General features: G+C 42.4%; 1 protein-coding gene across 3 annotated transcripts in view; it reads right to left on the bottom strand.

Annotated features, from left to right (window-relative positions):
• Positions 1-18,821, bottom strand: part of CTNNA2 (catenin alpha 2) — a 1,798,423-nt gene that overhangs the window by 266,955 nt on the left and 1,512,647 nt on the right. For all 3 annotated transcript variants that reach the window (XM_069745159.1, XM_069745158.1, XM_069745160.1), the window contains one exon: positions 16,993-17,098. In XM_069745159.1, coding sequence (XP_069601260.1) covers positions 16,993-17,098 — 106 coding nt within the window. The remainder of the gene's footprint in view (positions 1-16,992; positions 17,099-18,821) is intronic.

Raw genomic sequence — 18,821 nt, 5'->3', positions numbered from 1 at the left:
CTTGCCACAATTCTCTCTGAGATCCTCGGCCAGTTCCTTTGACCTCATGATTCTCATTTGGTCTGACATGCACTGTGAGCTATGAGGTCTCATATAGACAGGTGTGCGCCTTTCCAAATCAAGTTCTATCAGTTTAATTAAACACATCTGGTCTCCAATAAAAGAGCAGAACCATCTCAAGGAGGATCACAAGGAAATGAATGTCTGAGCAAAGGGCCTGAAAACTTATGACCATGTGATATTTCAGTTCTTTTTTATTAAATTTGCAAATATTTCTCCATTTGTTTTTTTTTTTTCAGTCAAGATGGGGTTCAGAGTTTACATTAACGTGAAAAAAAAGAACTTTTTTGAATTTACCAGATAGCTGCAATGAAACAAAGAGTGAAAAATTTAAAGGGGTCTGAATACTTTCCGTACCCCCTGTATTTCATCTTGATTCTGCTGTATTCTGCAGCTCCATATTGTACACAGTGTAGCATACATGTTTCGGTCACTTTAACACAATATTTGTATCTGTATTTCCTTTCGGATTTGATTCTTTTTTTTTTGTTTATTGCATATATCATAAAATGTATCAGGTGGTTTTATTATATGTGTGGTTGTATAATAGTCTTCTATATTTCATAATCCCACTGGATTACAAATTGAAGCAATATACAGCTAGGCATGGCAGTTATTCCCACATCAACTGTAGATTTAGAAAGGAAACAAGAAAACTGATGTTCGGGAGAATAAAAACTAACTAGAATGAAACTCTTACAAAACTATGGCATCAACTTTCTATGAAACATTTCACTTGTCAAGATATCTATTATTATTAATAGTTGTGATTTAATTACTATCACAATATTAGCTGAACACGCTCAGTGCCGTGCTTAGAAGCTTTTTCCTCGTGAGCTTGTAAGTACTGTCCTGAGTCGGGTGAGGATTGCTAAAACATGCTGCCAGTTCCTGATCCTGGGCACAGTTAGTCCAGATAGTGTACAATCAAAACTGTCCCAAATGGTCTACAATACAATATGACACAAATCCTACTGTATGTTCCAATCTGGAGCCAGAAAAGAAAATCCCTGAAGATCAAGCTATTTTACACTACTTTCCGTGTTATTTACAATAGAAGAGTTTAACCAGAAAGGACATATTGACAGGATAAATGATAAAACACTAATAATTTGGGTCCCTATGATCAGTAGAACAAGGGTTCCAAAAGGCCCACTTTCATCTTAATTTCTTGTTGGTGTGTGGAGTTTGAGTGGAGCAATGGCAATGCAAGCGACTTGCCCCATTCAGTAAAAAAAGCCATGTATAACCCTTAGATAGTAAATATGATGCCATATGGTCCATTTGTAAGGAATTGTTATTGTGCCCTGAAAGTAATCTCCTTATCTAGTCATGAACGGATCACCATGTCCATGGTCCAGATCAACTGGTCCATGGTCAAAGTCAGTAGACTATTGCTGTTCACAGGAGCTGCACAAATTTCTTGACCCTCCGGGATCCAAAGGCTTGGCACTGATGATGTCACTCCAGGCAAGCTCACTGGGGAACACTCGAACTCAGGAAATTTGCAGATGTCCAATCCATTGCCGGAGTGAGCAAGGTCCTGTACTGTGGGTCAGGAATGCTGGAAGCAGTCCATTTCTCTCGAGTATTTAAAATTCTTAATATGAAGTAAGTTTGAACGTATTAGAATTTATTTTTAGATACAAGGGGGACCACAACTTTGTTTTCTTAGATTAAAAGGCAAAAAATCTGGTAAAGAAAAATTGTTTGTGTGCTCAAGCAATTCGAGTATGGCAGGTGTGATGCAGTGACCCCTGCAACAGGTACGGGGCGCTGCATGGTCTCCCCAGTATGCGCACGGAGGCGTATTGAGGCCGTGCGTGGCAATTGTGTGCATGGATGTGATGGTGAGACAGTGTCTGGAATTGTGGTTAATGGGAGGTATGTGTCACAGGGATGGATGCTCCCTGCAATGCAACCCGGAGTATCTTGTCTTTAGAGCGCATGAGCACTGAAGATGTCATTTAGTGCACCTGGGTCCGGGTTGCGGGTAGCTATGAGAGATGGGAGGGTCTGGCTACCCACATACCTCACTCTGAGTGGGGGTGCTCACTGTATCTTTTTCCCTGCAGGTGTTTGAGGACCTGCCGTGATGTCATGATCATGTGACCAGTGCATGTGATGTTACCTCACCTGTGGGTGTGGTTACAGGCTACCTAAAGGAGGTGTGTTAGCACATGGTAGTGAGTGTTTGGGAGTCTGCAAGTCTGGGCAGACTTCCATGTGTCCTGGCTGGACACTGCAGAGGGCCCTGTGTATGAGTGACCTGTGGAAGCCTGTGTTGCTTCCTGGAAAGCACATGCTAGCGTGGGAGGTCCTGGGAGTAGGACTGGATCCCTGAGCAGCGCAGTGGAACTTGGGGAAGCTACAGTCCTCGTTGGGTCTGGACTGACTGAGATATGCCACAAAGGCAAGTTGGTGATCCCAGTTTGGCAGCTTCTCCAGAAGAGAGGACTGACAAGGAGTCAGCTGGTGGAGCAGGAGCTCCCGTAAGGTACCTTCATAGACTGTTGGTCCTTATTGTGTTGTGAACTGTGTGGTAACCCACGGCAACTGGTCAGGAGGACCATCGTGTTTAGTTGCTGCAACCTGTGTTCTGTGAACTGTGTGGTAACCCACGGCAACTGGTCAGGAGGACCATCGTGTTTAGTTGCTGCAACCTGTGTTCTGTGAACTGTGTGGTAACCCACGGCAACTGGTCAGGAGGACCATCGTGTTTAGTTGCTGCAACCTGTGTTCTATGAACTGTGTGGTAACCCACGGCAACTGGTCAGAGGAGGACCAGCGTGATTAGTTGCTGCAACCTGTGTTCTATGAACTGTGTGGTAACCCACGGCAACTGGTCAGAGGAGGACCAGCGTGTTTAGTTACCACAGACTAAGGTTCTGAGACTTAATGTGAAGATAATGTGTTAACGAATGGACTACATGTAAGACAGTGATATGCAACTTGGCTTACGATGCGGTTTATGCTATACAAAATAAACCGTATGGACTGTTTTGTTTGAAAAAATTGTGCCCGAGTACGTCAATCCCGTGCCAAGCGAGTAATCCCCTACCCGTTAGTAAGAGCAATCTTACACAGGCTGTAAGTTCAATTACATTTCCATAAAGCATAAATCTGTAATACAGTCATACAACTTTGACCATTGTATAAACAATGGAGCTGTTCCTATTTTTACATTCCTTGCATATCCCTCTCCCAGATTCAAGTTTAAAAGCTCCTCTATCCCGCTTACCATTATTTCCCTAAGCACAGCTGCACCCTCCCCATTGAGGTGCAGCCTGTCCCTACTATAGAGCCTGTAGCCAACAGAGAAGTCAGCCTTGTTCTCCATGAAACCAAACCCTTCTTTCCTGCACCAGTATCTAAGTCACTTATTGATCTCCCTAAGCTCCCGCTGCCTGTCTAGTAATGCTCGTGGCACTGGCAGTATTTCTGAAAACACCACCTTGGAGGTCCTGGCCTTCAGCTTCTCTCCTAGTTCCCTGAAATCATTCTTAACCCTTTTCTGCCATCGCACGGAACAGTATGTCCGATGGCAGAACCTCTGCTTTGATGCGGGCTCCGGTGGTGAGCCCGCATCAAAGCCGGGACATGTCAGCTGTTTTTAACAGCTGACAAGTGCCCGCAATAGATGCTAGCAGAATCACGATCTGCCCGCACCTATTAACTAGTTAAATGCTGTTGTCAAAATCTGGCAGCGGCATTAACATTGGCCGGAAATGCGCACACCGGTGACCCCCGTCAAGTGATCGTGACGTCATCAGTGTGTTGGCATGATAACCAGAGGTCTCTTGAAGACTGCCATGATTGTTGATGCCGGATTGCTAAGAGCGCCACCCTGTGGTCGGCGCTGATAGCAATGCTGCAATTCTACTACACAGGGGCGATCTGAGCATCGCCTCTATGTAGCAGAGGCAATTGAGTTGTGGGCTGTGGCAGCTTCTAGTCTCCCATGGAGGCTTTTCAAGCATGCCAAAATTAAAAAAAAAAATAAAAAAAAATAAAAAAATATAAAAGTTTAAATCACCCCCCTTTTTGCGCCATTCAAAATAAAACAATATAAAAAAAATCAAACCTACACATATTTGGTATCGTCACGTTCAGAATCATCTGATCTATCGAGAAAAAAAAAGGATTAACCTGATTGCTAAACTGCAATAATGGGTGACCAAAAGATTGTATCTGCACTAAAATGGTGTAATTAAAAACATCAGCTGGGCACGCAAAAAATAAGCCCTCACCTAACCTGAGTTCACGAAAAATGTAGATGCTACAGGTAATGGAAAATTGCGCTTTTTTTTTAAGCAAAGTTTGGAATTTCTTTTCACCACTTAGATAAAAAAGAACCTAGACATGTTTAGTGGCTATGAACTTGTAATGTCCTGGAGAATCATAATGGTAGGTCAGTTTTACCATTTAGTGAACCTAGCAAAAAAGCGAAACAAAAAATAAGTGTGGGATTGCACTTTTTTTTGCAGCTTCATAGCACTTGGAATTTATTTACCATTTTCTAGCATGTGACATGGTAAAACCAATGGTGGCGTTCAAAAGTACATCTGGTCCCGCAAAAAATAAGCCCTCACATGGTGATAAATTTATGGCTCTGGGAAGAAGGGGAGCAAAAAATGAAAACACAAAACCAAAAAAGCTCCGGTGTTAAGGGGTTAAGGACATTCCATCTTTCTCTCTCTAACTTAGTCATTGGTACCAATGTGTACCATGACAGCTGGATTTTCCCCAGCTCCTTCCAGCAATCTGTCTATCCGATCTGCAATATGTTGAACCCGAGCACCCAGCAGACAACACACTGTTCCGCATTCATGGTCTCGGCGGCAGATGACCCTGTCTGCCTAAGGGTACCGTCACACACTGCCATTTCGATCGCTACGACGGTACGATTCGTGACGTTCCAGCGATATCGTTACGATATCGCTGTGTCTGACACGCAGCAGCGATCAGGGATCCTGCTGAGAATCATACGTCGTAGCAGATCGTTTAGAACTTTCTTTTGTCGCTGGATCTCCCGCTGGCATCGCTAGATCGGTGTGTGTGACACCGATCTAGCGATCTAGCGATGCGATCTAGCGATGCGTTCGCTTGTAACCAGGGTAAACATCGGGTTACTAAGTGCAGGGCCGCGCTTAGTAACCCGATGTTTACCCTGGTTACAAGTGTAAAACTAAAAAAAAACAAACAGCAAATACTTACATTCTGGTGTCCGTCAGGTCCCTTGCCGTCTGCTTCCCGCACTCAGTGACTGCCGGCCGTAAAGTGAAAGCAGAGCACAGCGGTGACGTGCTTTCACTTTCACTTTACGGCCGGCAGTCAGTGAGTGCGGGAAGCAGACGGCAAGGGACCTGACGGACACCAGAATGTAAGTATGTGCTGTTTGTTTTTTTTACGCTGGTAACCAGGGTAAACATCGGGTTACTAAGCGCGGTCCTGCGCTTAGTAACCCGATGTTTACCCTGGTTACCCGGGTACCTCGGCATCGTTGGTCGCTGGAGAGCTGTCTGTGTGACAGCTCCCCAGCGACCACACTACGATTTACCTACGATCACGGCCAGGTCATATCGCTGGTCGTGATCGTAGGTAAATCGTATAGTGTGACGGTACCCTAATTATAGAGTCCCTTACCACCATCTGTCTGGCCTTTGCTGCACTCCTATTTACCTCCTTACTACAGCAGTCATTTTCCTGATGGCTGGAGCAACATCCCGCTGCAGTGATTCCAGTCCTGGGCTTGCTAATATGAGCCAAACAGGAACATTTATTAGGTTGTGCCAGATCAGGACTTGGCTCCCTGGCATGTTTCCCCCTAAGCTTAAACCTTCTTGTAACATTTAACCAGCTGTTTACTTCTCTTTCCTGATCTTCCCCACATCCACCATTCTCCATATCACTGGCCCCAGCCAGCACAAACTCAGTGAGCTCTAAGCTCCTCTCCAGGTTTGCAGTGCTCCTGAGTCTTGCCAGCTGCACATTTAGATCTATTACCTGGGTTTCCAAACATGTAACTCGCTTGCATCGAGTGCAGATATATTCACCCTCAAACGGCTGTTCAAGGCATGCATACATCTCACAAAATGCCCACCTGCAGTGTGTCTTCAAGAAAATGGCGCCGGAAAGTGTGGACTGCGCAGGCACCGATTCCGGCAGCAGGAGGACAAAGAAAATGGGCAGAAAGGAATGGCGTAAGTAACAAATTGCTGTGGCATGAAGTGCCACAGCATAATCAGGGTGCAAATATGTGCACGGTGTCCCCCTGCTCCCGACCCCGCTCCCGGCAGTCCACGCCTTCCGGCGCCAGTTTTTTTTCCCTGACACTCTATAATGTAATGCTAGGAGCGTCGCGCCTGCACAGTCTATAAAGGCTTCGGACAGAGTGATGCTCCCAGCGTTATATTATAGATGAATAGATGACATCAAATCAATCGATGCAGCTGGTGTTAACATAACTTCTGCTTTCTACTGCCAGTCATTGTTAGACCTAGCAGAGAAGGAAAAGTCCAAGACATTGAGGAATTAGGCCACAACTGGACTTATGATGTTCAGCGGAGAAGAACTCAAGTGCTCAATCTCTTCTAAGGCCTTTAAAAAGATGTCTTCATCATACCATAACCTAGAACACTGATTTGAATCTGGAAGGTGGCCATTCAAAACAATCTGCGTTGGTGATGATCATCTCTTGTCTTGTCAAAAATGTTCCAAAACAAAAGCATCCCCATTTATTTTCTGGAGGGACAAGTTTGATGATATAGCACTTTTCCATCTACTAGGATAGTGCAAAACTTCAAATCAACATCGCTAGCACTGGCCAATTTGCAGGATAATGATGAATGTACTCAAATTTGACTTTTCATAACAGTCTCGTTCATTCTCTACACCTTTTTCCTTTTACGGCTTTTATATTTTATCGGTCTTTGGCACAGATCTGTGAATAAATGGAGGATAGAGGTGGGGTGTAAATATCAGAAGAGCACTCCTCATATTAAGCTTTTATAGAAAAGCTCTAGTCTGCCATTAGGAGAGGAGCTGACTAAAGTGGACCAATTTAAGAATTTAATCAGCAGGCTTAATCCACTGTCATATAGAGAAATATTCTTTATCTCTCCATATGAGGTATCTTAGAAGGGTTTTTAGTGTCGTTTTTAGATCCAAGCTCAAAATGGAGCTGAGCACCAGGCTATTAAAAACCACTTACGTTACCTTAATTTACAGTGAACCTAACACCTTCTTAAACATCAAGAATCGAATAGTAAGCAAACTTTACAAGCTTAACATCCCACTTTGATGTGTTTTTTTTTTTTTCTTACGAGATTTGAGTCGTGAATGCTCCGGTAGACCCTACCTCCAAGTAAATTCTTGGCAATTATCATTTCAACTCGGTATTAAACCGGGAGGGTGGCCTGCTACATTACACAACAGATGTTAAGTGACATTAAAGTTAATGTTTTCAGCCAGAATCTTCCGACTGCAAAATTCCGTGAAGAGACACCAGCCAAGCACATGGCATTAAGAAGACGATACAGTTTGAAAATAGCAAATGCATACATTAAGCTAGATCGAGTACACAGCAGTAGTTGTGGAAACAAAGACATCGATGATTCTCGGGCTTAGGTTGTCATGGTAATTTTACTGTAAAAAAAGAAAAGAAAACTTTAAATTTTAGCCAAGAAGGAACATAAAGCTTCAAGGCTCAAAGAAGACTTTCGAGGTGGACCAGAATCTATTACTTCTAACCAAACAAAGTGTAACGAAAGAGGTCACCCATATATGAGCAGTTTTTCGATAACAACTCACGAAAGAAAAGAATAGAGATCAGAAAACTCCTGTGTTGCCTATCCGGGGTCTAAACACTATCCTTCCTTTCTAATCAGCTTACAATGTCTGCATGTTTATATGAAGTCGTTAATGTAAGTGTCAATTAACACTTATAAGATTTGATTTCTCCGCACTCACAGAACCTAAGAAGCTTTATCAGTGGGGTTTCGCTGACTCATAACAAGTACAGTATTCAGCCACCTGCCTGGATAATGTTCCAAGCATCTTGTTGCTGTTCACTAATTCTTATGTTCTGCTTCCTCAGGTTGTTACATTAAATTATCATTTATATTACTTTTTTTCTTTTTGCTTACTAAAGAGCATAAATAGTAAGACAAAAGAGAAGCTAAGACATAACACATGATAAAGTCACAATTCATATTTTATGATGGGAGACAAATATTGTTATTTTGTACTTTCTCTGTTATGCATTAATTTATGATTGTATGTTCTAATGTGTCTGACATTTCGGACTGCATTTTAAAGTAATTCAAGCATTTCACTATAAAATGTTCAAACTTGATCTGGTTTCAATTTATAATTAATTATTTTAAGACAAATGATTATATGTCTTAGCACATTTTTGCCAATTATTTGTTTTTGGCATCTTTATTTATTTTTTTTCTAAAGGACAATTCCGATAGACCATAATTGATAATTGAAGCCATAATTGATAATTGGAGAAAATTTCTGAAGATGATAGGTTTTATTCAACAATTTTCAACAACTGATGTAGGATCGGGGTTCTTCTGATGAGGAGAGCTTGACACTCTATAGCACTTGCAAGGATAAAAACTCATATATTGACTGTCAATATCAAATCGAATTACTTCAAATTGCACACAAAATTTCGATTCGCCAGAACTCAAATTTTCTACGATTCCATTCACTCTACTAAAGCAAAGTGGCAGCATACTAGTTGCCATTTTGTTTGATTGTTTTGTCTAATCAGTCAAAAACAAATATATTTATAAAAAAAAAATGTTAATTAACAATAGAAAACTTACATATGAGACAAGTGATTTGTAACTATTTAACTTTTTGAGGGGCAAATACATATTTTTAACTTTTGTTTGTTTTCTATATTTCTAGCTGGCACCTTAAGAATCTGATTAAAGACAAATAGAATTATCAAAATTGGCTACAAAAATCTTTGATTATTCAAATGTATATTTTTTTTCTGTTACCGGCTCATATCTCTGTAATATTTTCTTTTTTTCGACATGTTTTTGTAAGTAGAATGTAGGCTAAGAGTTTATTGACAAAGAACTGTCATAGACTATTACATTAAATTAAATTGATTTGCCTCATCCGACACAGAGAAATTGGATTTGCCAATCTTTTGTGGTTCTATTCAGTCAAATAAAGCAAAATGATGGCCTACCAGTTGCCATTTTGCTTAATTGTCTTTAGCATACTCACCTCTGTGGCCCCCGTCCTGCTCCTTCTGGATCTGCTGCTACCAGAGGTGCATGCACTGCATACAGGTCCCCGGGCACTGTGCTTTGGGAGCATGCATGCACACTACCTTTTTCTTAAAGGGGCCAAGTGCATTCATCAAAAGACAAATGGTCCTGCTGCACTTGCCAGAGCTCATCTCTACGTCACTTGGTCCAGTTGCACTTGCCAAAGCTCATCTCTCGTCAGCCGGTCCCATCTGCATCTGTGGTACCTGTCATCATACTCTGCCTGCTTGCATCTATTGGACATTCCCCTGGGCCACACGATATACCATTTCCTAGGGGGTCAGCTGCCAACTACTTATGGTCAGTCCTGGAGTAGCACCTGGACCATCTCCCTTATCTCTCCTCGGATCTCGGTGTCGTACGCTGCTGTGCATTCATGGTCACAATAGGTGAGGCTCATAATCACGTCCCTACAGGACTTCCTTGGGCTTCGGAACAGTGGTTCCACCACCTAGCCTATTACACTTTCCTTACTAACACAATGACTCCTAGGTAAACTCTATCTTCATTGTTTTATTATTGGGGATGTTTCTTCAAAGATGATTTGTTGATATCTTACTGAAGAAGATCACACCCAAACATCCATCACTGGACACAGTCACATATATAGATACACAATACTACAGTCAAAAGATGGATACTTCTCTGATGGAATAAGGACCAAAAAAAACTCCTTTAGTGGTATGTCATATCCATACTATTCTTAACTGATAAATCTGGTGTATTTTGTGAATTATTAAAGATTTCCAAGATACCCCTAACTGTGAATCATAAAAGTGGACCTACATAACGAGAAACTGTAATTCAGAGAGGTAAGTCAAAAGTGTCTAATTCAGCTAATGAAGAGCGACAGCTGTCTACAAATGGGTGTTATGTCTACTTTATTACCACTGACTGACAGCAGTCATGAGAGAGAGAAAGCTTTGGAACATCTTGTCACCCCCACCGAACATCTGGTCACCTCCACCATCAGACAACCATACACATCAGTACCAAGTAGGGTGACTAGAGTAAGACAGAAACAGGAGTAGTTTTCCTGGGACCCCTCTAAAAAGCTAGCTATGGTGAAACAGTTGCCTGAACCTGAGAACCAACCTTAACCATTTTACAGACAAATAAACACAAAACAACGGAAGGATAAGTGCAACTAGGCAGACATAGAGAGTTTGGTAAGTGTGAAGGCAGGTGATGTACTATGGCACATAATTAAGAATCATACAGATGTGACAAAGGAGACTAAGCAGACTGATTTTCCACCTCTTTTGCCTTCAGACTAGGAAACTGACAACCCTGTGACAAACGTATACCCTGTTCTTGTCCCTCAGGACCTGGTCCTACTTTCACAACAGCCATATCAACGCCGGGTGGCAGGGAAGGAAGAGGAAGAATTTTTTATTGACACTGGGGCAGACCGGACTGTTGTGCACAAAGACTTGATAACTCCAGACATGATTACTAAACGGATGGTGGAATGTGTGGGGGTAGATGGACAAGAAGTGACTGAAGCTCCTCTGACTAAACATATAAAACTAAAATTACAATACAGCTAAAAAATGTGCATACAAAGCTAATTCTTATTGAGAGTACTCCTATGGGTTTGCTGGGAACACATGTTTTGAGTGCTATCCAGGCCTCCATACAATACACTCCTGAGGGTATTACAGTCACAAGTCCCCTCTCAGATAAACACTTGTGTAAGCTTGCAGAAATGTTGTATATGACAAATTCAGTGAAAGTAGCACCCAATATCAGAATATCTGAGGATAGGGAAATGAATCAGGTGCCAGACACCATTTGGGCAAAGGGAAAAAGTGATGTGGGTCGGCTCCCCATCCCCCGGTCATGATTAAATTTAAAGAGGGAACCACTACTCTTGTTTAAAACAATACCCCATTAAGCCTAGCCAAATCAATTTCAATGACTCTGACCAGGGATATAAAAGAATATGTCAAGGCAGGGGCTCTGGTGCAAAAATCTTCCCCCTGAAACACCCATTTGTATCCCAATAAGAAAAAAGGACCCACAGGTTCCCCTGACACTTACAGAATGGTTCATGATGAATGACCCCCTGTCCATGGCCAGGCGGCTCAGACTTGAATGTGTTCTACTAATTCCTGAGTAATGTTCTGAATACAGACATGCATCTGCCTATGGATTCAGAAAAGAGGGAATTGGTGACAGTATTCGCAAGTGAGGAAGAGTACTCTGACATGATGTACAGACATGATTGCACAGAACTAATGAGTCAGGAGACAGTGGGTTTTGCACATGTTCATGATAAACCTGTTACTAATAGTGTTGAGCGATACCTTCCGATATTCAAAGGTATCGGTATCGGATGGTTTCAGCCGATATCCAAAAAATATCAGATATCGCCGATACCGATACCCGATACCAATGCAAGTCAATGAGACACAAATATCGGAAGGTGTCCTGGATAGTTCCCAGGGTCTGAAGGAGAGGAAACTATCCTTCAGGCCCTGGGATCCATTTTCATGTAAAAAATAAAGAATAAAAATAAAAAATATGGATATACTCACCCCTCCGAAGGACCCTGGCTGTCACCGCTGCGAGCGTCTGCCTCCGTCCCTAAGAATGCAGTGAGTGAAGGACCTTCGATGACGTCGCGGTCAGGTGACCGGTCACCTGACTGCTAACGTGATCGTGACATCACTGCATTCTTAGGAACGGAGGCAGACGCTAGCAGCGGTGACAGCCAGGGTTCGCCGGAGGGGTGAGTATATCCATATTTTTTATTTTTATTCTTTATTTTTTACATGAATATGGATCCCAGGGCCTGAAGGAGAGTTTCCTCTCCTCCAGACCCTTGGAACCATACACACCGCACACGCCGATTCCGATTTCCGATATCGCAAAAATGTTGGAACTCGGTATCGGAATTCCGATACAGCAAATATCGGCCGATACCCGATACTTGTAGTATCGGAATGCTCAACACTAGTTACTAATGAAGATTTTGAGCTTTTTGTAGATGCTCCAGATACCACCAGGATGGGCAATTCTACACTGGAAATGCAGTAGTATCCTCAAATGAGGAAATCCAAGCAGAACCACTCCCTCCTCGCATGTCAGCGCAGGAGGCAGAGTTGAAGGCACTCACTGAGGCATGTAGAGCTGTTGCAGGTAACGTAGCTAACATTTGCAGAGATTCGAATTATGGATTGGGAATATTCCATGATTATGTCCCTATCTGGAAAAGCAGAGCTTTTCTTAATATCAGCTCGAAAAATCCATTAAAAAAGCAGAGCTGGCAAAACAATTAATGGAGGCATTGATGTTACCAGTCCGAATTGGCATAATCAAGGTGAAAGCACACACAAAAGGTGACTCCCTGGAGGTAGAGGGCAACAGAAGGGTGGACAAGGCTGCTAAAGTAGCAGCAAGGCGGCCTAGGGAGCAGAGGACATTGGCAGGGAGTCAGCGTATTCCAGCCATGGTAAGCCTAGATGTCCTGAAATCCCTCGAACAACAGGCTTCCCACTCAGAGAAGGAACACAGGGGGAAGATGTGGGCTGACCGGAACTCAAATGAAGTATAGGAGAATAGGGATAAATTTTATTTACCGAGGTACCTTTTCTGAGTAATGGTGCAGGCAAGACATGGCTCCACTAACACCTCAAAAAGTCAAATGTGCACCATGGTACCTTTTGGATTGTTCCTGGTTTCAGATACTCAGACATGAAACACGTGCAGTCGTGCCTCATCTGTGCACAGCACAACCCAAGTAAAACAGTTAAAGTCCCTAAAAAAGCAACAAGTCCTCTCTACCCGTGTCAGAGACTGCAGATTGACTACATACAACTGTCAATACCAGATCCTAATGGCAGTGCAGATGTGTATAAGCCAAATCCAGGAGATTGGGTGGTCATACACAGACATATGAGAAGTAGCCTTGATCCATGGTTTGATGGCCCATTCCAATTCCAGCTGACCACATCCACCTCAGTGAAGCTTGAGGGAAAGCCCAGCTGGATCCATGCCAATCACTGCAAAAAAGTCACTTCATCAGCAAAATGACTGTTCTACTAATCACCTTGAAGGGAGCAGCAGGATTTTTGCACCCTACAGAGACACTGGATAAACTTTTAAATATGGACTGGGACAACAATCTTATTCGACATCATGCTTTTCTCATAAAGGACATGGAAGGAGAAAAGCCAAAGGACTGTTGGATCTGTACACACAGCTCAGTATCTGCAAGAACTATGTCATACTTAGCCTTACCTCTGGAGTGATGGGAGGTATAAACACCACATTTCATACACAATGAAACTTTGGTCTCAATCTAAGTTTGGGGAAAAGATGTGACCCGTGATGTATCTGCCTCATTGACTATAGACGGATGGTTCACTAATCCCTGGTTCCAGTTAAATATAAGATGACCTTAGAGACTCCTCGTGGGGACATAGTACAGACTTACATGCAGATTTTATTGCTTTGTTATTGCTCTATGTAGCCAAAATATTAGTATTACTTAAGCTATTGAGTAATGGACTGTATATGTAAAAAAATTATCTAATGTTGAACCTTCCGTAGTGTATTATAGACCCCAGATAACTACTGATGATGGGGGAAATAGGTGTCCACACTGAGAATGGATGGGCAAAGCAGGTATGAAGCCCCTTTATGGGCACTAGACCCATGAGACAGTGTCTCATTTGTGGACACCAACTAACCTTGTGGCAAAAGGTTATACCATTCACAAAAGGTAGAAATTGATATAGAAGGGTTAATGTTTTTTCCTCTTTGGTTTAGAATTTGTTTTCATATTAGCAGCCCTTATAGTCTCATATTCAAGGATTTTACACTTCTTATCTCATATGCAATGTTTTTAAGATTCTGCAGAGACATGTTTGGGGTACATGGTAAACAAAGTCATCACGACCTGGGTAACGGGGAGCTACATGAGTTTCATTGAGTTACATTGCTGTGAATGGTATACGAGACAGCATTCTTGTATGAATAAACTGAAAAGTGACTTGCTCACATCAAGGGTGCATGCTTTTCTCCAAGTGCTCGTTATTTCACGGCCTAATCTCTTAATCCGGCCTCACTGGTTATCCGGCATATCGGTTCTAACTTTGGGTCAGAACAAAAACAGCTACAACGCATTGATGGTGGTGATGCTTCTGCTGCTAGTGACTCACATGCTCTCCGTCACGGTATACATTTTATTTCTTCTACACTACCTCGTCTATTGCCACTTATTTTTTGCTGTAAATTTTATGCAAAACTATAATTCATTTTTAACAATTCTTTTCAACCATAGTTACTCAACCCTTGCCAGGAAGGATATAAGAATAAATGGTAGGCAGCAAGGTAGGTACACATTCATAAAGCTAAATTTGGCAACAGGTTGCAGTTTAGGTGCGAAGAGTACAGTTGTCAAATTAAACTAATAAAACAAGCTGTATGCAAAAAACAAATGTCTACACATTAGTGATGTGTATTATTTTTTATTACACCCGTCTCTTCTTTCCCGCTAATGCGATTTCAGAGGCAAACGAGGCCAATTTAGGCCAATCTAGTGGCTCTCATATTCATAGCCATGATATGCACACTTTGTGAGGTAGACTGTCACAGATAATTGTCTAGTTTTGGGGGAATTTTCTTTTGTAGTTTTTTTAAAACCAGTTTATCCTCCCTTAAAAAAAAAAAAAAAAAGATTTGCACATGAAATGTAAAAACTCAGTACAATTGCTTGACTGATTCTGATTTCAGATTTTTTTTTCTGGTAAAACAATATTGTGATGTCCTGCTGCTACTTTCCAGTGCATAAAGAATGAAAAAAATGTGCAATTGTAATTCAAATACAGCAGAACAGATTCCAGATATACCATATCACTGATCAATCACATTGAGTTTGACAATGTGTAAAAAGGAGGAGGCGTTATTTTGTTGATTTGCATGAACTGAATCACAAATTGTGGAAATGTGCTAAAATCTGCAAATTTAATAGAATTCAGCATGAATTCAATTCACATCGAATTGACTTTCTCCTCTGATCCCTGTTCATTTTACTTTCTTAGATTATCTTCCCTCTCTTTTCTCATTATCAGTCTCACATTGTCACAGACACACTCACATATTGACAAAAGTAGAGTTCATGACTCCAACATTATCAGCACTGTTAAAATTGGATTCTCATTAGTTCTGTATTTCTCCACCAAAGATAGAAAGGCAGCATTTGCTTCCGCTCAGTGCTACAGACCCATCCTCCCTTTCATGTGTGCTCTTGACAAACCCCAACTTTCTGAGTTGTCAAGCTAATCTAAGTGTGAAATTTACCTTACGATTCTTTGCACCCATTCAGTTCCATGCCTAAGTACCTTCTGACATCTACATCAGTATATTTGCTGTGTGCCTTTACATCTTTAACTGGTCACAGAAGAGCTGAACAATTCTGTGATCCTCCACATCAGCAGTGTAGAGCTGTGTTTATTATCTGCTGCTAATGGATGTGCATCATTAAACTGCAAATGGCTCTCTTTTGATGCATACAGCAGGAGATAATCCTTTGTCATAAGCATGAATAGAGCATCATTTGCAGTTTTGCATCACTGATTTCTCAGCAGTAAGTAAGACATACAGTTAAATTAATCTTAGCCTCTGTCCACAAAGCCCCCTTCTGAGGTGCATCTCTCCTCTTAGCCCCTCTATATAGAGCCCCATCACATACTACATTGTTTCTTTCAGCCTTTTCTTCAGTATATCTTACCTTTCTGTCCCTGTATACAGAGCCTTTTGTGCAGTATATCACTCTTCTCAGTGTTTGGTATACATCTAATCTTGCATTATATTGCTCCTCTTAGTTAGGGTACTTTCACACTAGCGTTTTTTTCAATACGTCGCAATGCGTCATTTATGGGAAAAAACGCATCCTGCAAAGTTGTCTGCAGGATGCATTTTTGCCTTGTAGACTAACATTAGCGATGCATTGCGACTCATTGACACACGTCGCAACCATCGTGCGATGGTTACGCCGTGTTGTGGCAGACCGCCGGGAGCAAAAAATGTATGTAACGTTTTTTGCTGCCGACGGTCCGCCATTTCCGACCGCGCATGCGCAGCCGGTACTCCGCCCCCACCTCCCCGCACCTCACAATGGGGCAGCGGATGCGCTGGAAAAATGCATCCACTGCCCCCATTGTGCAGCGCATTCACTGCTAGCGTCGGTATGTCGGCCCGATGCTCTGCGACGGGCCGAGTCCGACGCTAGTGTGAAAGTAGCCTTACCAGCATACATGCACTTACTTCTCTGTGCTGTAATGAAGATGACTCTGACGCTCTCTGTGACATCATCCATCACAGAAAACCGCAGCTGTTCCGGAAGCCAGCTGAGAGAGATATCTCGACCCATGATCTATTGTGAAATGGAACTTCTAAAGGGCAGTTCCAAATACAACTGAAGAATAAATTGAGCCTGGTGGATCATGCTTTGGAGAAGGGTGGGAGTGACTAATATGTGCAAAACTAGAAAGATTTAAAAATGGATTGTATTGGCACAAGTTAATGAACATACAGTATGTGTACATTTTTAAAGGTACCACATTGTGATTTTAGGAATAGCTCTTTAATAAGAGTCTACTAAGATCTCCTCAAGAAGTCTTACCTGATCAGCAACAGCACGTGCCAATTTGTCCATTCTGGAGCCTGCTTCTGCAATTTTCTTGGCCGCATTAATCACATCAGATGTATTCTTTAGTGGACCTTTCCCTCTACAAAAGAAAATAGTGTAATTGCAATTCAATTAAATGACTGAAATAACCACCCGGACTGAACTACCTTGGTCATTGATTTTTTTTTTTTACCCTTTTTAGCATTAAATAAATGATTTGTAATTTACTATGAGTTCACCTTCTAAAGCCGTGCTGAATAAAGGAAGGCGTGTGCCAACTTCCGCTCTTATCTAAAGTTTCACGCCAGCAGTTTAGTTTGATGGCTTCTTCAAGCTCATGAATTATATTTAATAGTATGTACATTTTTAAGTGCTCATTAAGAAGACAGCTCTGCTGGAATATCAAATTTTTGAATAGAAATTCATGGGCCAAAACTTGATGCTTAGACTACTGGGTTGAATGCACGTTTTGGCAAATTGCCTCAAATCAATGGTGACTGTCATCAGCAACTCAGATAAGATATGTATAATATTATTATTCATCATTGATGTACTATGGTTTAGGAGATGTGCATTCTTGTATATCTTTATTGACCCAATGAACCTATTTAAAAGCAGTGGTAATCTGAAAACTATGTAAGGCACAACTTGCGTGTCACCATATTCTTTCAGAACAGGAAAGAAAAAATGGCGATCTTAAGGCGCAATGCCATTCCTTTTGTTGAATAATCTAGACAACATTTCCGTAGAAAAGAGGTCCCCAACCTTTCTGACCTTGAGAGCCACATCCAGCTATGAAAAAGGGTCATGAGCCACGTTCATCTCGGAGAGAGGGTCGTGAGCCACATTCTGCTCTGAGAGAGGGTCGTGAGCCACATTCTGCTCTGAGAGAGGGTCGTGAGCGACATTCAGCTCTGAGAGAGGGTCGTGAGCCACATTCTGCTCTGAGAGAGGGTCGTGAGCCACATTCTGCTCTGAGAGAGGGTCGTGAGCCACATTCTGCTCTGAGAGAGGGTCGTGAGCCACATTCTGCTCTGAGAGAGGGTCGTGAGCCACATTCTGCTCTGAGAGAGGGTCGTGAGCCACATTCTGCTCTGAGAGAGGGTCGTGAACCACATTCTGCTCTGAGAGAGGGTCGTGAGCCACATTCTGCTCTGAGAGAGGGTCGTGAGCCACATTCTGCTCTGAGAGAGGGTCGTGAGCCACATTCTGCTCTGAGAGAGGGTCGCGAGCCACAACCTGCTCATTTTCCACTCAAAGTAATGACACCGAGAGCCTCCATTACTGGTATAATGACGAGCAAAGCTTTTCCACTGAAATCACACCAAGGCAGTATGCCAAGCTCCACGGTTTCCTATATCACCCCAATTCAGACCTGCTCTTCTGTACAGGGCTACACACAAAAGTCAACATTTAGAAATCTGCTCTTAAAAGTTATTTACACCTGATGCTAATGCACCAAGCTGGCAGGCAGCCGCTAGCCACACATCACTGGCTCGCGAGCCACATGTGGCTCCCGAGTTACAGGTTGGGGACCCCTGCCCTAGAAAATTAGCGAATATATTGGTCTCACTCTTCTGTGACTTAAACATCCTAGGGAAAATCCGATTTGAAAGGCATCCTCAGTTCCCTAGGAATAATATTTTTGTTCAGATAATTGGTTAAAAATGCCAGATCAAGAGCATGGTGAGTTTCAATTTTAGGGCTCATACTCACATGTGAGAAATTCGGACAAGTCTCCCATGTCAATACTTGGCCCTGCTGCCGACACTTGGGTCGGAGCATTCAGCTGCATAGAAATACATGCAGCTGAGCGCTGCAAT

The sequence above is a fragment of the Ranitomeya imitator genome, chromosome 1, assembly GCF_032444005.1.
Source record: "Ranitomeya imitator isolate aRanImi1 chromosome 1, aRanImi1.pri, whole genome shotgun sequence".
Taxonomy (NCBI): Eukaryota; Metazoa; Chordata; class Amphibia; order Anura; family Dendrobatidae; genus Ranitomeya; species Ranitomeya imitator.
This window is presented reverse-complemented; position numbering and strand designations above follow the sequence as displayed.